Source organism: Phoca vitulina, unplaced genomic scaffold (assembly GCF_004348235.1).
Source record: "Phoca vitulina isolate PV1807 unplaced genomic scaffold, GSC_HSeal_1.0 scaffold4, whole genome shotgun sequence".
NCBI lineage: Eukaryota > Metazoa > Chordata > Mammalia > Carnivora > Phocidae > Phoca > Phoca vitulina.
Window position 1 is genome coordinate 7,457,688 of NW_022589707.1, and position 24,135 is coordinate 7,481,822.

General features: G+C 45.3%; 1 protein-coding gene across 1 annotated transcript in view; it reads left to right on the forward strand.

Moving 5' to 3' along the window:
* PARP12 (poly(ADP-ribose) polymerase family member 12) overlaps positions 1-24,127 on the forward strand; it is a 35,802-nt gene extending 11,675 nt beyond the window's left edge. The window contains exons 5-12 of the mRNA XM_032401463.1: positions 414-537; positions 5,238-5,433; positions 9,059-9,200; positions 11,997-12,093; positions 18,373-18,448; positions 20,279-20,409; positions 21,235-21,386; positions 22,599-24,127. Of these exons, the coding sequence (XP_032257354.1) occupies positions 414-537; positions 5,238-5,433; positions 9,059-9,200; positions 11,997-12,093; positions 18,373-18,448; positions 20,279-20,409; positions 21,235-21,386; positions 22,599-22,921 (1,241 nt within the window). The 3' untranslated portion in view covers positions 22,922-24,127. The remainder of the gene's footprint in view (positions 1-413; positions 538-5,237; positions 5,434-9,058; positions 9,201-11,996; positions 12,094-18,372; positions 18,449-20,278; positions 20,410-21,234; positions 21,387-22,598) is intronic.
* The last annotated feature ends 8 nt before the right edge of the window (positions 24,128-24,135 follow it).

Below are 24,135 nucleotides of genomic sequence, written 5' to 3' on the forward strand. Positions count from 1 at the left end.
CTAGTAGAGATGAATCTGGCTCCATTTTTGGTGTGACCGCTTCTTGTCCACATGCTACATGTATAGTGATAATGGGTCATCAGACTGCCCCCTGAAGTCTGATTGGCCTTCTCACTATCAGCTTCTTTACTGGTGAGATGCAATTCATACATGATGTAACCTACCAACATACGTGTTTTTAAAAATTGATGTAATGTCCTGTTAAAAGGGGAGGCATAAAAGGGAAGTGTGTATAATAAAACACAGTATTTCAATATTTAGATGCTCAGGTATGGCTGCACTAAAAATGACTTCCCCACAGATCTCCAAAGTGTTCCTAGGTCAGTGGGCAGTACCACCTCCGTTGAGAACCACGGCACTAGGTCACGCTGTGTCTTGCCAAGATGTCTTACTTCTTTATATTCTTATTTTAGATAAGTGCAATAAAGTTCACTTCCATTTGCCGTATCGATGGCAGTTCTTGGACAGAGGCAAGTGGAAGGATTTGGACAAGATGGAGCTTATTGAAGAGGCATATAGCAATCCCAGAAAAGACAGGTATGAAATATGTCACTTGGGTCTGCTGTGTGCCTGGGCTTTTGTGTGCAGTGTGGGGAGTTTAGACACAGCAGAGTTGAGGTTTGATCACACACACAGACACACACACACACACACACACACACACACACACACACAGCAACCCCCCCCTCCACCCCAGCCTGGTCCAGAGGTGACAGCTCTGGGCTGGAAACTGGAAGTTAATGTTCACACTGCAGTTTGGTGCCTCTGTTTTCCCACCTTTCTCTCCTTTAGGGAGGAACTGTGGGGAAAGGAGATGGTGGTACCAAGTAAGTTTTGAATCATTTGCTGCTGGGATTGATCATATACCTATATCCACATTGATTATTGCAGAAAAGTGAGAGGCATTCATTTGTGAAATTTTAGCCATTTCGTGTAAAGTCCTGCAGCTGAACTACTGTTTATTGTTCGGCTTTTAACTTTGTAATTTTTCTAAGTGTGTCTCACTATTTTCACTTAGTCAATTCAGAGTGAATTGGCAAGTCCCGGGGAGGCTTATTTTCAAATACTCCTCATATTGTGGATTGAACTTGCTAAAATACGTTGCCAAGAAGAGAATTTAAGCCTACTTTTTAAGTGGGGAAAAATAAATTTGTGCTTAGAGTGCAGTTATGCACAAATGGCTTCTGGTAAAGTATGTGAAACAAATTGTTCCCATTTGGAAGATGAATTGGCTCACATATTCCCCCCTCTCTCTTTTTCTGAGGAAAGTGCACAGATAGTAATTGTATAGTTCACTGAGTCTTGACAAATGCATGTGCTCATGTAGCGGGACACTCTTATCCAAATAGAGATCATTTTCATCACCCCAGAAAGTCCTCTCCTGTCCCCTTTGCATTCGTGCCCACCCATGGGCCACCATTGTTCCAACTGTGAATAGCATTTTAATTTCTTTCTTTTTTATTCTTATGCATCTTCTTTTTATTGCTTTATTGTAGTGGCTAGGACCTCCTGTGCCATGCTGAATGTAAGTGGTGACAGCTGGAATATTATTTTTTCTTATTTTTTCCCTTGATTTTAAAAGGAGTAATTATTAAATGTTTCACCTTAAGCATGAGTGAATGTTTGGAACCTTTGGCCTTGCTAACACATCCTAATTTTATTTAGGTCACCACAGATTAGTCTCGCCTGCTCTTGAACCCCATCTAAATGGAGCCTTACCCTCTCTTCCACCATGTCTAGTGCCTTTCTCTCAGTGCTCTGTTCTCAAGACTGAGCCACGTTGTGCTTGTCTTCTGGTGCACATGCGCGAGGGCTTCTTTGGGCGGATGTTCGGGGATGAAACGGGGGGGTTGGGGGTGGGCTGGGTCCACCTTCAGCTCTGCCAGGTGATGCTAAATTGTTTTCTGAAGTGATGGCGCCGCTTTCCACCCCCATTCACAGTCTGTGGTGACCGTCTCCCTAACGTTTGGTATTGTTTGCCATCTGAACTTTTCCCAGCCTGGGGATGTCAAGTGGTGCCTCCGCTTGCATATCTCTGGGTCCTAATGAGGTAAAGTATGTCTTCGCATGTTTATGGGCCATTTGTGCTTCCTCTGAAGTGTCTGTCCTTGTAGTTTGCTTGTTTTGTTGAAGGGGAAGGTTGTGTGTTTAGTTATTTAGTTTTAGGAATTCTTTAAATTTCTGGATGTTAAATGTGCATTGAAAATAAACTCTTCCTGTCAGCTTATGGTATATTTTAATATAGAGAAGTACTTATCTATCTTTTTCCTTTATGGTTTTGTACTTTTTGAGTCCTAAGAAATCCTTCCTTATCCCAAGACCATAAGAAAATCTTTCTAAATTTTCTTTAAAAAGTCTCAGTGTTTTAAGGACTGTGTTTACTCTTTCACTGGTGAAATATGAGTCCACTTTCATTCTTACACAGATGAATTAACCAGTTTTGCCAAAACTGCTTTTTAAAAACATATTTAATTTAAAAAATTTAAAATTGTGGCAATAATACACACATAACATAAAATTTGCCATCTTAACCATCTTTAAGGGTACGCTGCAATGGTATTAAATTCACATTGTTGGGCGGCCATCCCCACCATCCATTGCCAGCAGTTATTTTTAAACCCATCAGAATTGAAGCAGATTTGGCAAAATGTTAACACATTTTATAGCTTATTTTCAGACTCATGTGCCAAATACCACTTGTTTAAGTAAGCCGTCTCTTCTCCACGGATTTCCAGTGCTACCTGTGGCAGGTGCAGAATTAGCAAATACACCCAAGTCTGTTTCTGGCCTCTTCTCTTCCGTTGGTCTGTCTTTCTCTGTGCCACAGTCTTACCTAGTGGAGCTTTAGAGGACGTGTTGGCATCTGGTAAGGCAATCTCCCATCTTACCTGTCTTTGAACTGCCCAGGCTCTTGGTCTTTTGCTCCTCTTTAGAAATTTCTAAATCTCACTGGTTTATCCTGTTGTGATTTTTGAAAATGAAATTGCATTCAATTTTGAAATTGAAATTGACAGTCCTAGAAGAATTGACATCATAATGATGCTGAGATTTTCTCTTGATTTACGTGATAGTATCTGATTTATTTAAATCTTTTAAAATACCTTTCAGTAGTTCTGTAATTTCTCCATTAAGGTCTTGGATATCTTTTGTTAGAGAATTACTTTTTTTTTTCCTGTTGTATTGAGATAGAATTGACCTACAGCAGTGTAGAAGTAAGGTGTGCAGCATGATGACTTGATAGATGTATATATTGCATAACGACCACCACGATAAGTTTAGTTAACCTCCCTCACTTCATACAGTTACAAAAACAATTTTTTCCTTATGATATGACGAGAGCTTTTAGAATTTATTCTTTTAGCAACTTTTAAATATGCCATAAAACATTGCTAACTATAGTCATCATGTTGTACATTGCATCCCCAGTAAAAAAAATTTTATGTTTCTCTCTGCTGATGCACAGAAATGACAAAACTTTTGTCAACTGTTGTATCTTGCAACTTTACTAAAATATTTTAACTCAGAAGACTCTACTGATAATTTGAATTAACTATAATTCAAAGTTGTCTATGTTACTCTTCATGTCTACCTAGAAATTAATTTCTGTGAATAGCACTTTTTAAAAGATTTTACTTATTTGAGAGGCGAGAGTGAGCACAAGTGGGGGGCAGAGGGTGAGGGAGGGGGAGAGGGAGAAGCAGACTCCCCACTGAATAATGAGTCTGATGCGGGCCTTGATCCCAGGACCCTGGAATCATGACCTGAGCTAAAGGCAGAGGCTTAACCGACTGAGCCACCCAGGCGCCCCTGTGAATAGCATTTTAATTTCTTTCTTTTTTATTCTTACGCATCTTCTTTTTATTGCTTTATTGTAGTGGCTAGGACCTCCTGTGCCATGCTGAATGTAAGTGGTGACAGCTGGAATATTATTTTTTCTTATTTTTTCCCTTGATTTTAAAAGGAGTAATTATTAAATGTTTCACCTTAAGCATGAGTGAATGTTTGGAACCTTTGGCCTTGCTAACACATCCTAATTTTATTCCTAGTATTCTGGGAGGTTTGTTTGTTTTTTTTAATTGTGTATAAAAATTGAATTTTATTGAGAGCTTTTTCTGTATTAAGAGCCCATGTTTTGCTCTCCTTTACTTGTTAATGCAGTTAATGACATTAATTTTCTGATAAGTCCACCACATTTCTAGGCTTAAGTCATAGTTAATGCAATTCTCTCTCTCTCTCTCTCTCTCTCTCTCTCACACACACACACACACACACACTCTCTCTCTCTCTCTCTCTGCTGAATTTGGATGGCCAGTAGTTAATTTAAGATTTTTGCATCCATGTTTGAGTGAGATTGGTCTGTAATTTTTTCATATTATCTTGACCTGGTTTTTATATTAAGAAGTATCTAACCTCATAAGGATGGGATTGGGATGGTTTCTTTTTCTGTTCTCTGAAAAAAATTATGTAAAGTTAGAATTATTTTTTCCTGAATGATTAACCATGTGTCTATAAGAATATCTAGGAGCAATATTTAATTTATGGGAAGATTTTAAACCACTGATCAGTGTCTTAAAATTTTTAGAGGATCAGTCAGGTTTTCTATTTTTCTTGAGTCAGTTTTGGTAAATTTATGATTTTTTTCAGGAGTTTGTTTATTTTATTTATTGTCAAACTAATTGTCATAAAGTTGCTTATAATATCCCTTTTAGTATCTATGGCATTTTTATTTTTTTTATTTTATTTATTTATTTATTTTTTAAGATTTTATTTATTTGACAGAGAGAGACACAGCGAGAGAGGGAACACAAGCAGGGGGAGTGGGAGAGGGAGAAGCAGGCTTCCCGCTGAGCGGGGAGCCTGATGCGGGGCTCGATCCCAGGACCCTGAGATCATGACCTGAGCCGAAGGCAGACGCTTAACGACTGAGCCACCCAGGCGCCCCTCTATGGCATTTTTAATTTTTTACCTTCTGTATTTCTAATATTCTTTTTTTCTTGATCAGTCATGCAGAGATTAGTTTTATTTTCAGAGAATTTTAATTTTATTATTAGTATTATTATTTTTTATAAGAACCAACTCTCCTCCCCTCCTCCCACGTGGAACCTTTTTTCCCCTTAAGGTGTGTGTCACATTTATGTTCACATCTACCGTTTGAGCCTCTAGAAGACCACAGGTGGAACCTGAGTGTTCACTTGGCTGGTGGAGATTTCGGGTTTACCTCTCACGTTCTTTTGCAGGATCTTGTGTGCTGAGTCAGCCAGCAACTTTCACTTCGATTGTCTAGACTTTGACTCCATGATGTTTGGCGCTGCCCCAGCCCGCCGCCTCTCCACAGCCTCCTCAGTTACTAAACCTCCACACTTCATCCTCACCACCGACTGGGTTTGGTACTGGACTGACGAGTTTGGTTCTTGGCAGGAATATGGAAAACAAGTAAGTGTCATGGAAAGAGGGCAAGTGTTTTCCCCCAAGGGTCCATGATTTAGGAGCTGTTCCAGACATGAGCATGAGGGTTGTTCTGGACAGTCCTTGGAGAGTCCTTGACAGAGCCAGAGATCCCCAGATCCCCCTATGACTCACTTGCTTTGGGGGAATAAGGGCAAAACTAGTGAATTGTTCCTTTGTATGAGGTTCTGTCTTTGAATGTGTAGGTATCTGTTGGCCTCATGAGAACTGAGTGACTGTAAATTATAGTAAGATGACTTTTCTTCATTGGTTTTGTTAAATGGCAAAGAAAGATGCCTCTCTTACTGTCGAACAGGTAGCTCCAGAGGAAGTGCCTGTGTGTGCAGGAGAGTTTGTGTAGCTGCACAATAAACTTTTAAGGCTTTTTGAAGGTGGCTTTCTGCCTTCTCTGTAGCAGCAACTTCACAGAACGTGGGCAAGTGTAAGAAAATGGATTTATTTCAGGTATTGATTTGGAATCTGGATCTAATTGCTGTTGTCAATTATTTGAAGATGTTCATGGCTGGATCAGATTAGAGGGAGCCCCCTGGTCACCTGTAGAGGTACAAGGATAGGGAGGTCACCACGTCTATAGGGACAGCTTTCCAAAATGAATATTGGGATATGTGGTCTGATAGACATTTATACTCTTCCAGGTTGTAAGAGGCTATATAAAAGCCTGAGATTCTTGTTCTTGCCTGCACCTGGAATGTCTTCTTGTCTGGGAACACTGTAATGAGAGTTGCATCAGAACAGGGAGTTAGGTCTTTCTTGTGCCACCGGTGTGCCCCCGTGTGGAGGATAGTGCCTGTACCTAGCAGGTCCTCAGGGCACAGACATTGGCTGGCTGAAGGACAGAGTATTTGCTGCCCTCTAGATAGTTGGTCATGGTCACTCTCAGTAGGGGCCTCACTTGAGCCCTCATCTGCTTCCCCTCTACATCCTCCAGTGCCTGCCTTTCTTTGGTGGCTGTTCCGTCTGCCCTCTTTCCCACCCGTCTCCCCCTCTTGAGCATCCTGGGGTTTCTTCCAGCTTCCTTGCCATGGGGATTTGTTCAAGGAGGCTCCCTGGCATTGCTCTTGGTTTGGTCAGGAGCAGGAGGGGAGAGGTCATTCCTGGCATTGAGGAGCAGGAGAGAATGCGGGGCTGGTTATGCTCTGTGAATGGAGCTTAGCTTACCTGGTGACATCATGGAGGAACCCATGGCAGGTGAGAAGCACTTAGCAAATGTGACAACGTCTTACATTTCGTTTTGTGATTTGTCCCCCTTCTTGGGGAGCTGAGTGGGATGACACAAGACCCTAGGGACACCTATGCAAAAGTATGTTTCCCTGGGTGACTTTGCAAACTGGATTGTCACGACTTTAGGAAGTGGAGGCCTTTCTCCTCGAAACAACCCATACTTAGGGCTTTCCCTTTTTCTTTTCTATGCTCCTACTTCTTTCTTGAAGTATAGTCAGTATATAACCTCTTTTAGAACAGTGAGAATCTCTGGGAATGACCTGAATGCATCACATGATGCTGGGGTACAGATGCACATGTGTGGACTCAGTGACTTTTGGTTGTGTGGTCTCATTTGGTACCATCAGCTGGATCCTCTCATAGGGTGGCCTGTCCATTCTAGCTTTTTCTTTCCCTCACACACTTCTGGTGTCACCCCATATTTGGATTTCTTTCTTAGTTTTCTGCTAATTGCCAATTGAGGATCATTTTCTTTTGATTCAGGGAAGCTAGGTTCTTTTCTGCCTGAGCTCAGGATGTACAGCCCAATTTCAGGTCCAAAATTGCCTCCACCCTATATTAATTTCCTGAGGCAGCCATAACAAAGTACCACAAACTGGGTGGCTTGGAACAACAGTGATTCATTGTCTCACAGCTAGATACTGGAAATGAAGGTGTCAGCAGGGCCATGTTCCCTTTGAAACCTGTTAGGAATCATACTTGCCTCTTCCTAGCTTCTGGTGGCTTCCCTGGCTTGTGGGTGCTTCGGTCCAGTTTCTGCCTTGTCATCAAGTGGCCTTCTCCCTGTGTCCGTTTGCACATGGCATGGCCGTTCTCCTACAAGGACATAGGTTATGTGGGTTAGGAGCCCATCCTACTCCAATATGATCTCATCTTAACTAATTACACCTGCAGTGAGGTCAAGTTTTGAGGCACTAGAGTTAAGACTATCTTTTTTGGCGATGGACGTGGCACAATTCAATTCATAGCCTAATCTTGGATATAAAGGTATTACTGTTCTTGGCCCACTGAATTTTCCTGTGTTAACCTTGACCTCCCTGAGGTGTTGGGCTCCAGGATGCCTTACCCTGACCTGTATCCTCTTTGGATCATTCTCAACAGGCTTCTCATGCCAGTTGATATTTGGCATTTTTTTTTTCCCCCTTTCTTGTGATCTTTGCCTTGATCTAAAACACTCTACAATTGCCCTCACCCTTTGGTACCTGAACAACCCATCCATCTCTACTGGAAAGGAAAGACCCCTGTTTATTCCTCTACTTGCCAGGATCTGACTTCTGTTCCTGTTACTTGTCACTTTTCATGGAGTGCCCGTAGGAGGTGGGACCCTGCCGGGCACAACCCTTGCTGTGCTATAGACGCTGGCAAAGGGTCAAGGGCCCAGGTGCCAAATCTTGCAGCATTTCCAGACTTCGCCCACTCCCTCCTCACTCTCCTGGCTGTCTTGCTCCTTCTGTCTCCTTCATGAATGTTGCGGTGTCCCAGAGTCCAGCCCAAGACCCCATTCTTCTGCGTTAGTGGCCACCTTAAGTGATCTCTACACCTCTGTCTCCAGACCAGATTCCTCTTCGAACTTCAGGCTGGTATATCTAGTACCTGCCTGATATTTCTGTGGCACCTTTGCATTTTGTTCCAGGCACTGTCCTAAGTGCTCTGCATGCCTTGTTTTAATGATTCTCCCAGCCCTTTAAGGATGGGATGGCACTCTTGGATCATGATGGAGTATGATTTAAGTTTGTTACTGTTCCTGTTACTGTTCTGTTGAGATCATTTGAGGTTTAGAGAGGTTAAAATAACTTGTCACAGTTATAGAGGAGCCAGAATTCAAACTCAGTCATCCCCAAATCTTAGATATCCTATAGGTAATTGGAGAGAAGGTATGGATCAAAATGGATAATTCAAAAATAGAAGAGCTCTCCACGGGCCCAGGAAAAGGACAGAGGAGGGCTACGCTCTAAAGGGTGGTGGGTACAAGAATGGGTAGAGAAGGGGCAGCCGTGCTCAGGCCATCCCTCCAAGAGGATTGGAGAATTCAGTGTTGGTGCCCACCTTTATTCGAATGGTTATGTCATCCATTATGAGTAATTTGAATGCTCCTTCTTCTTTTGCTGCCATACGCTTATCCTGATTAGTAGGACCTGCGTTTACTATTTTCCTGGGCAGCTTTTAGGAGGCATTCGTGTTGGCTTCTATTCTGTGCCTCCCTCTCCTGCCACACCCCTGCTCCCTGGCTCCTCTCTCCCTGCTCCCCTGCCTCCCCCATGACACGGATATCCACCGTGGGCATGTCTGCAGTGTGGTGTGGATCGCACCCAGCAGCTTTCTTCATCATTGTAGGGTCTTGCCTTCACGAAGTCTCTGGCTTCCCCTGTAGGGCATGGAGCACCCCGTGACCACTGTCAGCAGCAGCGATTTGGAGAAGGCCTACCTGGCATACTGTGCACCGGGCTCTGATGCCCAGGCAGCCATCCTGAAGTTCCAGGCTGGAAAGCACAGATACGAGTTAGACTTCAAAGGTACGTCCTGACCTGCTGCCCTCACCCAGCAGGGCTTGGCCATCTGTTGGCTCGCCTTTTCTGCCTTCGCCCTGGAGAAGGTCCATGTACACACTGAGGACCAGGAAAGAAAAGGAAGGGGAGGGGGAGGGGGTTCTTGTTCCTGAAATGCTGTCCACCTGGAAGGGAAGACAGACCTATAACCAATGATGGCAGCCCAGGGGGGTGGAGGAGAATCTGCCCGGGGAGGGGGAGGTGAAGGGAGAGGAGCCTGAGGAAGGACAGGAGCCCGAAGTGTGAAGGAACAGGCCGGGTCTGCGTGTGTGCTGTGGTGCTGGTCTTGTAGGCCATGGACAAGTTCCTCTGGTCCCAGGGTTAACCTCAGTCCCTGACTGATGTCCTAGCCGTTCCGCTCTGCGCTCTGCCTCGTTCTCCCAGCGTGACAGCTCCATGTTGTCCTCTGTCGGCACCTGTGGCCTAGGTGGGCTGCGGATGGGACATGTGCTAGACACACACTTTGATTTAAAGTTGCTGGAAGCAGATTATCCTGTGCCTGTGGTGTCCTGACACTGAGCTTTCAGTGACTTGTCCTGGTTGCCTTTGCAGACAGATAGAAACAGACCAAATACCCTTTGGCCAGTTCATCTAGTGACTGACTTTGGAGGATTTTTTTTTTTCTCTTAAGTTTTAGTTTTTTTTGTGGCTTCTCTTAAGCCGTTTCCTTATGGATTTATCAGTTCAGCTCTGTTTAACTCAGTGTTGCCTTACCTTTTAAACTCTGAATCCTTCTGAATGTTCAGCACCTTTTGAGGGAATTCACTGGGCCTTCCTGTAAGTGCGGTTTGCTGTTTTCTCTATTTTTGTGGACCTTCTTCTGTGTGGAGGGCAGCAAAGTATATGTGGTGAGTTATCCTAAAACCACTTGACCTGCCCTGCTGTGGTTTTGTAGTGCTTATCATCTTGCTGAAGGTAGGATCGCTGCCCCCTCAGTGTGCCCTTCGAGAGAACGTAAAAGTGTGTTCTGCTCCGCAGGGACAACTGCTTACCGGCTTTCAGCATCTGCTGGAGAACACCAGCTGTAGGTCAGGTGGTTTGCAGTCCGTAGTCTGATAGATAAAAATGCACAAAAGGGGATGGCAAGCTACACGAGGATCGAGTCTAAGCACCGATCGGACTGTGGCTGGCAACTGGTTGAAATACTGTTTTTAAATATCTAGAAAATATCAAAACCAGAAATGTCAGATGCAGCCTTTATCATTCTCAACCTAGGCTGCATCCCCAGGGGACATAACAGAGAATCAGGATAAGGGTGGGGGAAAAGCACATGCATACAGTTTTCTGCAAACTGCAGGAAAAAGTGTGTTCACCCCACCTGACCCAGACTCACTCAATTCTTTTTGTTGGTGGTGGATCCCAGCAGCTATAGAAGTAGTTTGAGGTGAGCTAGGTTCCCATCTCACTGAGAGGTGTAGGGAAAGCAAGTCTCAGACCCAAATCTGCCAGACACATTTATGAACTAAATATTATTAGGAAACAAGTACAGTTAAGAAATGCACACAGCAGGTCAAATGATTGGTTCCGTAAGATTGAGGAAGACTCAGTGCTGTCATTTTAGGGACTCTTGTCCCAAGCATCACTCAAGGCCACTGTCAGTGCCAAGATTCCAGAGGCAGAACTCCGACATCTGTTAGTTGGCATCAGAAGGGTAGAATCCCTAAGGTCACGCTTGTTTAGGGACGTAGCCTAGTGTATCCCTGCTGGGGGTAAATTAGGGGAAAAGTCTCACTTTTTCCTGTCTGTGGAAGGGTAGGGAGTGGGTCTCACTTATATTTAGCCAGTCTGCATGTCTTAAGTAGTTTCACCAGTGAAAACCCATTTGAGATTTATCATGATGTCAGTCAACAAGCCAATAAAAACCCATGTAAGTGTGCTAATCATTGATGGGATTTGAGTGGTGGACAACAGTAGGGCTTGTGGTAGCCATGTCTGGTGCATGGGCTCCTGATTAGAATGGGGAGGACCCCTGGGAGTGCCGATCTTGATGACCACCTGGGCGACAGCATGAGGGACACACACCTTGGTGATCACACAGTGTATGCTCAAATGCAGTAACATAAGTTACAGAAACCTACAAATTAATATTAAAATGTTTTTTAAGTGAAAAAAAAACTGGTTTTGTACTCCAAGTGCAGAAAGTAAGACGTGACAGGGTTTTCCTGGTGGCTAGGGACACGTAATTGAGCTCATAGGTATTTGTGATTTTTCATCTCGGGGTCAGTGTCTCCTCAACCCTTAGAATGAACCTCAGGATCTTGGGGGTGGGCATGGGGCAAGAATTTTATTTATTAAAGATGGTACAGGTTTAAAAAGGTTGGGAAATACTGCTGTGGAGTCGGTTTAGTCAAATTTTAAAAAGCCGTAAGAGTAAAATTACTATACTAATTCTAAATCCCACTGGTTCAAGATGTGGTAATTTGGTCTCAGGCTGGGCTGAAGCTCTTTTTATATCCAAGTTGGGAAAAATTGCTAAGCAAAATAATAGTTTAAACAAGATTGGAAGGAACAATTTAAAAGTACTCATGTATAATTGATACGTCAATTACTCATCATTCATGTGTTCATTAAACCCAGTCTCCTAAGGATACCTATTTTCTTTATGAATATTTGGAATGTGAAAATTGCCTAATTTTTTTTAACAGACTGATTCTAGGCTTTACACATTTGGATTAGTTTCCAACCCATTTAGCTTGTATTTATAAAACATTGCTGTCCTGTGTGTGTATATGCATTTGGTGGTTTTTATTTTTTTTCTTTCAGTGTTTGTTCAGAAAAACCTGGTCTATGGCACAGTCAGAAAGGTTTGCCGGAGACCCAGATACGTGTCCCCGCAGGAGGTGAAGGTGAAACAAGCCTGGTAGGTGGCATGTGTACCGGGTGGGGTGTGCTCTGCTGCACATACAGAAAGCCCCCTCAGACTGGCTAATGCAGTAAGAGGGTTTATTGGCTTGTGTCACTGAATATGCCAGTGCTCTGTCTCCAAGTGCCCAGCCCCGCCCCCCAGTACCTTTGTACTTTCCATAACTTAATACTGGTGCTGGTGTTAATATCAGTGTTCCAGAAAAGGTCTGAGAATTCATGAAACTGGAAAATCAGGGTACACTTAGCACATTTCAGTGAGAGAAGTATTAGCATGGATCATAAGATGATAAATATAATGCAGGTTTATAGAGAGAAAGATGTCAGAGTATTATTCTAATTGTGGTATAGATTAATTAATTTCTAATTAAAGCATTAAGGTGCCAAACCAAATGCAACATGAAATAAAGGGAAAAAAAACTAAGACACTGGAAAAAAATCGTATAATTAGATTTTTTAAATTAACATATAATGTATTATTTGTTTCAGGGGTACAGGTCTGTGATTCATCAGTCTTACACAATTCATAGTGCTCACCACAACACATACACTCCCCAGTGTCCAGCACCCAGCCACCCATCCCTCCCACCCCCTTCCACTCCAGCAACCCTCAGTTTGTTTCCTGAGATTAAGAGTCCTTATGATTTGTCTCCCTCTCTAGTTTCATCTTGTTTCATTTTTTTCCTCTCCTCCCCTGTGATCCTCTGCCTTGTTTCAAATTCCACATATCAGTGAGATCATATAATTGTCTTTCTCTGATTGACTTATTTCACTCAGCATAATAACCTCTACTTCCATCCACGTTGTTGCAAATGGCAAGATTTCATTTTGATGGCTGCATAATATTCCTCTGTGTGTGTGTGTGTGTGTGTGTGTGTGTGTGTGTGTGTGTATACACATATATATATATGCCACATCTTTATCCATTTTTTAGCTCTTTCCATAATTTAGCTATTGTGGACATTGCTGCTATAAACATTGGGGTGCGCGTGCCCCTTTGGATCACTACATTTGTATCTTTGGGGTAAATACCCAGTAGTGCAATTGCTGGGTCATAGGGTAGCTCTGTTTTTAACTTTTTGAGGAACCTCCATACTGTTTTCCAGAGTGGCTGCACCAGCTTGCATTCCCACCAACAGTGTAAGAGGGTTCCCCTTTAATTAGATTTTTTAAAAAAGATTTATTTATTTGAGAGAGAGAGGGTGTTTGTGGAGGGGGGAGGGGCAGAGGGAGAGACTCTCAAGTAGACTCCACACTCCGCACAGAGCCCGACATGGGGCTTGATCCCACGACCCCGAGATCATGACCTGAGCTGAAATCAAGAATGGGACGCTTAACTGACTGAGCCACCCAGGCGTGCCCCGTATAATTAGATATTTTAACTGTAAGTTTGTGAGTGGTGTTACTGAGTCATAAAGGTATTCTTTTGCAGATTTTTCCAGAAACCAAAAAACTGCTTCCTGACTTAGGGTATAATTTAGAGAATGATTAGGGAACAGTAATAATCTCACTTCTCATATTTTCTCTCTGTTTCCATCTTCAAGTGATTGTATCTTTTTTATAACTTAGAAGGGATCTTTTCAGTAGCTCTTTGGGTTTTTCTGTTTGTTTTTAGAGTCAGATTTTGTTATTGGTAGCGTGAGCTGCGGTCTTGGCTTCTAACAAAGCATGTTGCTCTTTGTGCTCTGGTTGCATCACGAATGAATGCCAGCTCTGATGCCAAGTCACCTGTGGCAGTTTGACTGCTGGCATCCATGTGCCATGAGCTGGGAAAGGCTTGGAACCAGAGCATCATCTTTGTGGGTAAAAGATTTGTGATACACAATTATAAGGCTGCTTGTTGTGATTTGCAAGCCAGTCTAGGCTTGAACCTGGCTCATCAGCTTGTATTTTCAGTCAAATAGTTGAATCATAGACCTGAGTGTTTGAAAATGTTGAAGTAATAGAAAAATAATGGAATTATATGCCAATAAAAAAAACAAAACCCTGTATTTCATGGTTTTATGTACTTGAATATCATGGGATACCAAAAACCCAAAAATGGATGCTGCAGGCACTAAGAGGCCAGCTTCATCCTCAGGGCGGGTTCCCGTGTGACTACCAGAAGCCACGAGGGGAGCCCCTGTCTTTGTAAGCATTTAGGAGCAGGAGAGGGCCCTCCTGCAGCTGATGGGGCATATTTATGAGCTTGGTTCTGATCAGACCCCCTCTGAACCAGTAGTTTTAGGCTGAGTGCAGATGTCCTGGGGTTGGAGCTGGGAGAAGGGTCCTTCCTGTCCAATCTACATGGCCACATACAGGGGGAGAGTGGCCTGGATGGCAGCGGGTACTCAGCGCCAGGTACAGTTGGGTGTGTCACAGCCTCAGCTGTTGTCGTCAGCCAGCTACACCTTCCTTTAGCCAGAGAAATCGGGCTCATTTCTGTTTCATGGCGAACCGATAGTTTCTCTGCTGGTTCTTCTGGGGCCCCGCAGATGGACTTCACTGGTTGTGTTTGTGGAGCATGGTCATTTAAAGGAGTTCCATACTATCAGTCCAAGAAAAAGGTATACTCAGTAGTCAGTATCTTCCTCCCTGTTGTCTCCAATGTTTGCACAATGAGTAGCCATTTACGTACATTTCGGATTTATCCTTATCTTTCTTTTTGCAAAAACGAGCAAATGCATATACATAGAAGTATTTTCTGATTTCCCTTTTCTTGCACTAAAGGTAGCGTTCTATATGTACTGTTCTGTACCTTTTCTTTTCTACTTAAAAATAATTATTCCCAGGGCACCTGGATGGCTCAGTCGGCTAAGCGTCTGCCTTTGGCTCAGGTCATGATCCCAGAGTCCTGGGATCGAGCCCCACATCGGGCTCTCTGCTCAGCGGGAGCCTGCCTCTCCCTCTCCCTGCCATTCCCTCTGCTTGTACTCTCTCTCTCAGCCAAATAAAATCTTTTAAAAAAATACTTATTCCCTTTCAGGACACTGAAGTCTTCTGAAATCTGTCTTCATAGCTCTCCATCACCAGTACATACCCTGTTTTATTGAATCTGTCCCCTTTGGAGGGATATTTTGCATTGTTTTAGGTCTTTTGTTGTTACAAGGGAAACGCCACAGTGGATGATCTGGTATACATGCTGTTTCATATTCATGGAGGTTAAAGATCGAGAAGGTGAATGCAAATTCCTCTTAAATAGGGTCGAACCATTACGCACTTTGCCTCAAGATGCTTGAGGTACCTGTTTGCCTTGGCCTTGCCAACAAGTGAGTCATCAAGCTCTTGGACTTTCGCTCTTCTCATGGGTAGCAAAGGGTGTTAACAGTGTATTTTGATTTGCTTTCTCTTCTGAGTGAAGTTTAGTATTTTTTCCTAACTGTAACAGCCATTTGCCTTTTTCTATGGACAGTTTGTCTTTTTGTTCAATTTTCTGTCAGCCTTTTGGTATTTTTTTTAATACGTTAAGAGCCTTTTATCTACTGGGGAGATGAGCACTCAGTTTCTTATACAAATCACAAACCTTTTCTCTTGATTTCTTAGTTGTCAGCTTTGTTTATAGAGTATTTTACCCATGCAGAAATGTTTATTTTTTAGTGAAATGTATCCATCTCTCTTGTGTATTGCTTCTGGATTTAGAGTTTAGTTAACTGTGGCTGCTTCTACTTCTGGAAGTTATTTTTGATTTTTTCCTTAATCAGAGCCTACCTTAGATACAGTTTGGAAAAATATGTCTGTCGCCTTTCTGAGACTGCATGTCTTTTGTTATTACTGTAACGTAGTCTTCAGGGGGCCACAGACACCACACATCAGAAATAAAAGTGATCATTTTGGTCAAATTCAGACTAAGATATGACTGATTCAGGATCTCCCCACTGACCTGAGAGTCACACAGTGTCCATGCAACCCAGGTGACAGCAGACAGCTGTCGTAACTCTAGCAAGCAAGGCTGCTGGGGCCTCTGTGGCCAGCTGGGACTCGGAGAGTGGGTCGCTTTCAGAAACAACTTCTCTGTTTACACAAATGACAGGGTCACAGAATATGATCTCCACATTCCAAAGTTATAATACCAGAGTTTGAGGGCAAGTTTGAAATGGCATTTACACATCAGCTCTCTGGTTTAGTTCCTTACTGTCCTCCTAGCCTCTATAAAAATGTTTTATTCATGTGATTGAGTCCTATTTTTTCTTTTCTTGCCGACTTATGGATATTTTTGGTCATTTCATTTTTTTTTCCCCTTCTACTAGTTTGGAAGTTATACACTGTATTACTTTTTTTTTTTTTAAAGGCCACACTAGAAATTGTAACGTGTTCTTAGGTATGAGTTGGTCAGCATCTTTGTCCTCCTATCAAATAATGTAAGAGCTCCCATATACCTTATTCCATTAATTTCCTCTCTTGTTTTTTAACTTCATGAGGTACTGTTACTTTAAACAATGAATGTTTCATTAGATTTACCCACATTTTACTGCTTTGTCCTTTCAGATTTTCTTAGATGAAGGTCTGTTGGAAAACTGTGTTTTTGTTTGCCTGAGTACATCTTTATTTTGCCCCCAATCCTGAAATATATTTTCACTGGTTATAGCATTTTGGGGTGTGGTTATTTTCTCCTGGAACATTGAAGAGGTCATTCCACTGTCCCCTGGTTTCCATTGCTGCGGTTGCAAAATCAGCTGTCAGTCTAACCGGAGCCCTTTTTCCAGACTCACTCTTGTCTTCCTCTGGCTGATTTTCAGATTGTGTTGGTCTTGCTCTTACGCACTCTCACCCTGGTGTGGCTGGGCATGTGCTTTTATTTATCCTGTTGGAGATTCTTGGGGCTTCTTAGAACTTTGTGTCAGTGAGTCTCCTTAAAATAGCCTTCAGCCTTTCCTCTCCTCTCTTTTCAGAGCTTTGGTTAGGTTCTGACCAGATCCAGGCCTTCTCTCTCTCTTCTCTATGTCCCAGCTTCTCCCCCACATCTCCCATCCCCTCATTGCTGGGGCCCCATTCTGGATAACTGCCCTTCCCTTCTCGTTCAGCTCACTCCTTATCTCCTTAGGTGGTCTGCCCTGCTCGCAAGGCTGTCCTTGCAAAGAGTGTCTCTTTCACTTCTAGAAGTTCTTTCTGGTTCTTTTTTAAACCCTCCACATCTTTTTATAGTTCAGTTCCTTGCATATATTTTTAAAGTTTGTCTTTTATTTCTTTAAACGCAGAAAGAATAATTGTTGTGTTATAATCTTATGATCTTGCCTCATAATTTCAGCATCTTCAGTCTCCACGGTCTGTTTCTGGCTGATTCTTGCTTGTGGGACCTTGGTTAGTTATAACTGTGCTGTTTTCCTAGGAGAGTTATTTGTGGGAGTTCTTTGAGGCTTAGGGTGAAGGTACATGTCTCATGCCAGTGGAAACAGAAGGTAGATCTATTGTAGGAAGAACAGAGCATTCTGAAATGGAGTCAGAAGGATTTTGAATTACAGGGATGTAGTCCCTGTTCCTAGACCTGTTGGGTCCCTTGTCTTTTAGAACTCAGTCTTTCTTTACTTATATTTTTTGGAAAGATCATATGGTGCTTATGTTATGTGAAACCTGTAATTAAACATGCTGATATTGCAGTGGTATGAAATAAGCTTAGTCTCTTTAAATAGGATATATACAGACTGCAAATAGCCTCTTAGCAGTTCCAGTCAAACTTCTACTGTCAGACGAGGTTTCTTTTTTTTTTTAAAGATTCATTTATTTATTTGAGAGAGAGCATGAGCATGAGTGTTGGGGGAGGGGGAAAGGGAGAGAGAGAATCCCAAGCAGACTCCCTGCTGAGTGCGGAGCCTGATGCAGGGCTTGATCTCATAATCTGAGATCATGACCTAAGCCGAAATCAAGTTGGATGCTCAACTGACCGCCACCCAGGTGCTCCTGCCAAATGAGTTTTGACATACATTTTCTAAAATGTTTTTATATGCCAATTATACCTCATTGAGGCCGCTTGAAAAAAGAGCTCTTTGAATTTTTAAATTGTGGATGAAAGTTTGTGTGTGCTCCTTTTATCAGATACTCTCTGCCTTCCATGCAAGTGTTGAGATACAGGTGAGAAATGGATCCCTCGTGCCTGATTGTTTAGGGTTTGGCCACGTGGGCAAAGACAGACGTGCTCCTACATGGTGGATAGTATGCTTAGGTGTTTCCTCACCTTTTACCTGCTTTTACAAAATGTTAGGCTGAGGCCCCAGACTGGTGGTACCAGCTAGTGGCGGCTGCTGATAGTAGATCTGCTTGAGTCTAAGAACAAAATCTCAGTTTTTTTGTTTACATTTTGTAGCAGTGTCAAGTTTCAAGGCCCAAAGAGCATCCCAGACCATTGGGATCCCTCAGCCCTGCCAGACCCTGGCTTTAAGGTATGGGACTTGCGCTGCCTTGGGCCATGGAGGAGGGTGTTCTTAGACATAGTGAGTGAGAAGACTCCACCACTGAGGAAGCTGTGAGGCCAGGCTGGGGCTGGAGGGAGGAGCTGTGTGGGGTTTTATTTTCAGGTCTTGGGGATTTTAAGGCTGGATGACCACCAGGAAGATGGTTGTGGCCCCAAGGGGAAAGGATGTATTGTGGATGAAGGATGATGACCTGGAAATTTCTGGAAAGGGCAGAAATAGGAGCTTAACAGCTGCTTAGCCAATAAGTATTAGTCTTACTAAGCAAGAAAACAAAACCAGGGGAGGATTTGCGTATGATGAGGGACATGTAGAGGGGAGTTCCTGTTGGAAAGTGCCAGATACCAGAAGACAGGAACACCAATTCACATGGCTCATGTCAGGCCTGCCAGCTGACAAGAGCTACACTGAGTTCTGTAGCGTACTCAGGTCATTGTCCACTACTGCCTCATGTATGTGGGGCCCTCAGACTGCCCTCTGACGCTGGCTTCCTGCCGAGCACTGCGCAGGTGGGCTCTGGGTCTGTCTGCCCTGAGAGCACTCCTCTCGTTGAGTTGTACCCAGACCCCGGCATGCACCCAGACCCCAGCAGCCCAGACACACGTGTGAAGGGCTGCGTGAGTCTGAACAGCAGTACTCAGTGTCACAGGATGAGGTGACCATATTAAGGGGAATAGGGAAGGCTTCACTGGGTCCACACCTAAGTGATGGCCGATGCTTGTACATGCAGAAGTAGGGGACGAACATAAAGGTCAATGGAAACTGCATAGGGAAGGAGCCCAGGTCAGGATGGAGGGTGTGCAAGGATGCTGGGGAACAGGAGGGAGGTCAGGGCCGTGCTGTGGAGCGCTTGGTTGTGGGGCTGAGCTGTAGGCCATGACAGGTATGGGAGCCCTTGACAGTCTGGTCCGGGGGGGCAGGCTGGTCCCCACTTGAGGGAGAGGAGTTTGATGTCCTCCCATGGGATGGGAGCAAGGAAACCAGAGTCAGAGTTTCAGTTGCAGGAGCCCTGTGGACGTTCAGACTGCACTCAGGGTAGGGGAAGGCCATGTACAGAGGGGTTTCCCAGGGATCCCCTAACAGGCTGTCATCGGGCCAAGCCTTGTAGAGTAGGGAACAGGGCGGTTGGTTAAGTGCAGGCTGCAAGTGCAGGAATTTGTGGATTGTCACTGTGCAAAGGTCAGCTGCCCTTGGTCAGGGCCCCTCCCGGCCCCTAGGGGGTGCTATTTCCCAGAGCAAGGCACTGAGGGAGAGGTGGGCTCGGCTGGGAGGATGCAGTAGCCAGGCACCGTCCTGCAAGTCTCCTCGGGCTACTGAGTTGATCCGTGCCCGTCTGCCAGCCTGACCTCTTCCTTAGCACTCGCAGTGAGGCGTGCTTCTGCTGCACGCACTGCTGCCCGTGAGCCTGAACCTGCTGTAGCGGGGTTTGCCCCCCTCCACCAAACGTGTGCACTCCACATTTACTGACACCCACTCTGATCCTGTAGACTATGTAGTCTGCCCTGTGTGGGTACAGAGGAGGAGCGGGGACGTCCTGGGGACACCCGGAGTGGTGCTGACGTGAGCATCACGTACCTGTCCTTTAGGAGGGTTTCATAGTGAACAAAAGACAAGTGACCACAAACTGCATACACCCCACAGCTGGAGAGACTACACCCCTACACCCCTGGGCGAAGGGAGAGTGGTGATCACTGTCTGGGCTTGCTGGCAGTTCTAGCATTTTATGAGCAGCCTTGGGAAGGGACTGATCTATATTTTACACTTTGAGGGTAACAGACAAAAAATATTTGCTTCCTGCAGAAGATAACCCTCAGTTCTTCATCAGACGAGTATCAAAAGGTCTGGAACCTATTCAACCGTACGCTGCCTTTCTACTTTGTTCAGAAGATTGAGCGAGTCCAGAATCTGGCCCTTTGGGAAGTCTACCAGTGGTACGTGAGGGGCCCACTCTTGCTGGGCTGGTGACCGTCCCCTCCAGTACATACATGGGAGGCTAGCTGCTTGCCAAACGTGTCCTGGGTTTCAGGGACAATCTGAGATGGCAGCCACTGCTTGCCCAGTGCTAGTGGCATCGGGAGCTGTGTCCCTGCTTTCCTCCCCATCTCTCCATCTTTATAGCTTAGTGCTGGCACATCCCTCAGAGCTGAGGGGGCTCAAGCTGCCCTGGTGACAGCCAGCACTTGGGCTGGTGCCTTCTGCCTCCCTGCCTGAAGATCAGCAGACTGGTCTGTGTCAGCCACCCACGCCCAGAGGAAGATAGAGCTGTTGTCCTGATAGCCAGGGAGCCGGGCCTCATTTTTGTGCCTGAGGACTAGCATGTTTTTGGGTGCTTAGCAACTTGTCCTTGTAGGGAGGAGATCTGCAGCGGGTCACCAAGGCAGGCCTGGGGTCCTGCTGACCTGTCCCCAGAAGAGGGGGTTGGAGCAGCATCATCTGTACTCTGGGACCAGTGATGAAATCAGGGTAACTGAGGGGGAGAGGGATGGCCCCCCACTGACCAGCATGCTCCAGCTTCCCAGCTTCCCTAGCTAAGCTCCAGGGGAAGCAAGGTGGTGAGGAAGAAGTGGGTCTGGTCTGCTTCGGGAGTTCAAGAAGTGGAAGAGGCCTTGAGCTGTGGAGGCAGAGGCTTCCCTTGTGCTTTTCACCCTGGTCTCACGGGCCTGGACTCAGGATGCTTCTAATACAATGTGTTTTCTTGGGTCAGGTGGCCTGTATTTGGCACCAAGCACCCTCTGCCTCCTGTCCCATGATTCTAGGCAAAAAGGGCAGATGCAGAAGAGAAGCGGAGGGAAGGTGGTCGATGAGAGGCAACTGTTCCATGGCACCAGTGCAAATTTCGTCGATGCCATCTGCCAGCAGAACTTTGACTGGCGGGTCTGTGGTCTTCATGGTACTTCCTACGGCAAGGGTAAGGGCAAAGGTGGCCCTGCTGACAGAACCTGGCTTTCCTCCCAGGGGCTGGGAAACCCTTTTAAAGCAAATTGATGGAGGGCATGGGGGAACCTGTGTGAGTTGATGAACTGGGTCAAACTCCGTGAGTTATGGACTCCTGGCCCTCTGGGGGGCATGCCCAGCTGGTGGCACCCTTCCTCTCTGTGTGCAGCCAGGAGCCTCACCCAAGGTTCCAGCAGGAGCTGCCCTGCTCAGGCTGGGCTTTGTGTCCCTGTGGAGTGGAGGCCCTGGAGATAGTGAGCATGGGTTGGGGGAGGAGAGCAGGTGCCTTCCCAACCCCGAGTCCGGCCCCGGACTGTGCCCCCGTGATCATCAGAATGGGGATCTGAACACTTGAGATCCCAGCTGGAATGGGAGTTAGCTGTTTTCCTGTGTTATTTTTAAGCTTTATTTGGAAATAATTTCAAACTCACAGGGAAGTCTCAAGAATAATATTTTTAAAACTCCTGCATAAATTTTACCTAGATTCATCAGCTTTAACCTTTTGCTGCATTGGCTTTATTTCTTTGGACCCATTTGCAAGTAGGTGGCATACATCATGCCCTTTCCTCCTTGAGTGCCTCTTAAGAACAAGGACGTTCTTTGCTGTAACCATGACATGGTTGCTAAGTTGAAACTTCTCATATGATGTGATGCTGTAGTCAGCAGCTCCTCTTCCGACTCTATCACTTGTCCATCAATCAGCCTTAATCAGGTGTGGCAACAGCTGCAGGGGCAGGATGGACGGAAGCCAGTGGTGGGTCGTATATCTGAATGTGTGTGTGGCAGCCTCCAATGCAGGTCCCATTCAACGAACTTCGGAATTCTCGATGCGGGGCTGCTGGTGGCTACAGTGCTCCGTGTATGGGATCTTATGCTCTTTCCGCACCAACCCTATGAGGCTGGCATGACAGCCCCGTTTTAGAGCTGAGGAAGCTGAGGTTTGGGGGCTAGGGAGTGATGTGCCCAGGGGACCTTTAGGATTTGAGGGACCAAGTCAGAACTTGAGTTTTCTCTCTCAGAGTTTGGTGATGCCTCTGATGCCCTTCATGAGGGAAGAGGCTGGAGAAATGGGAGGACAGGGAGGCAGGGGTGTCACCTGGCTGACGGGACACCCGAGCCTCCCCTTCCAGGCTGCGGGCTACCCCCCACCCCCGCCGCCCAGCTGAGCCCACGTGTGTCCTTGCAGGGAGCTACTTTGCCCGAGACGCCGCATATTCCCACCACTACAGCAAATCCGACACCAAGTCCCACATGATGTTCCTGGCCCGGGTGCTGGTGGGGGAGTTCATCCGAGGCAACGCCGCCTTCGTCCGCCCCCCGGCCAAGGAGGGCCTTGGCAATGTCTTCTACGACAGCTGCGTGAACAGCATGTCTGACCCCTCTATCTTCGTGGTCTTCGAGAAGCACCAGGTCTACCCGGAGTACATCATCCAGTACGTCAGCTCCACCAAGCCCATGGTGGGGGCCTCCACCCTCTTCTCCTTGGCATCTTTCTTTGGGGGCTGGTAGTGAGCCCGCCAGGGTGTTTTTAATGCCTTTCAGGCCTGTCTTCCTTGGAGTAGCTATTCGGGAAGGTGTGGTTTTTGGGTTTTTTTTTGTTGTTTTTTTAACAAAAACTTTTAATGAACTGTTCATTTAACGTTGACTTCCTGATGAAGTTACATTCTTAATCTCGCACTGGTAATGGTTTTCGGTTTTAAGCCACTCTTGGGCTCGTTACTAGACTAACCAGAAGTGATTATAGGTGGTCCTGTTATTGCCTTTTACTAGTGTGTTAAAGTTTTATTACTTACACTCTTTGTTGACTTTGCGGCTGATTAGCACCAGGCACAGAGTTTCTAGATACTATTTTATGGATTGATTTTAAATTTAAGTTTCTGTCTCTGCCGTGAGTCATTTGGTTTTTCAGGGTCTCAGTGGCATCTTGTTTAATTTTTTGTCAAAATGACACAGTAGCCATCAGTGCAGGAGTCCTCCCTGTCTGTTGCTCTGGCTCTAATCCAGGCAGCTCTTCTCCTGGGCTTCTGGCCTTGGAGTCGGCCCATCAATCACAGTGTGAGAGCAAGTGGCTACTGTGTGGCGTCACTGGGGCCCTGTCGCGGGGTCCACACCATTCAGTGGAAGGTGACAGGGATGAGTGGCTGCCAAGGACCCCCGGGCTCTGCCCACGAAGGCCCATTCCCACATCTGAGCACACTGGACACCCTCCGAATGTGGGTTTTCTGTTCCTGTGAGATTTGAATACCTGTGCTGCAAATGTCACAATGCAGAATGGAAATAAAAGAATATTTATCTGAAGTGGGCGACAACCAAAGCTCATTCTTCAGCATCTATTTATCGAGCACCTGCGGGGTACAGACACTTTTCTGGGTGTTGGGATATAACAGAGCCCCAGTACTGGCCTTGGGGGCTGTGTGTGTGACTTATCCTAAAGCTGATGAACCTGAAGGTTCAGGGCCACTCACTTGCTGGGGCTTCTTCCACAACCATAAGAGGGGCCCTAACTATATGGCCACATGGTCCTACATCTCCGTTAAATTTGCAAAAGTTACATATTCATATTTTTTTTCTTTCCCCCAACCGCTATGAATTTCAAGTTCCACAAAACCCAGATTGACTACTGAGCAGCATGTGTTGTGGACATGGAGGGGTGGGTGCGTTCTGAGTGTGTCTTGCACACATAGCAGTTGATGGGAGTCTCTGTTTTTTTTAAGATTTTATTT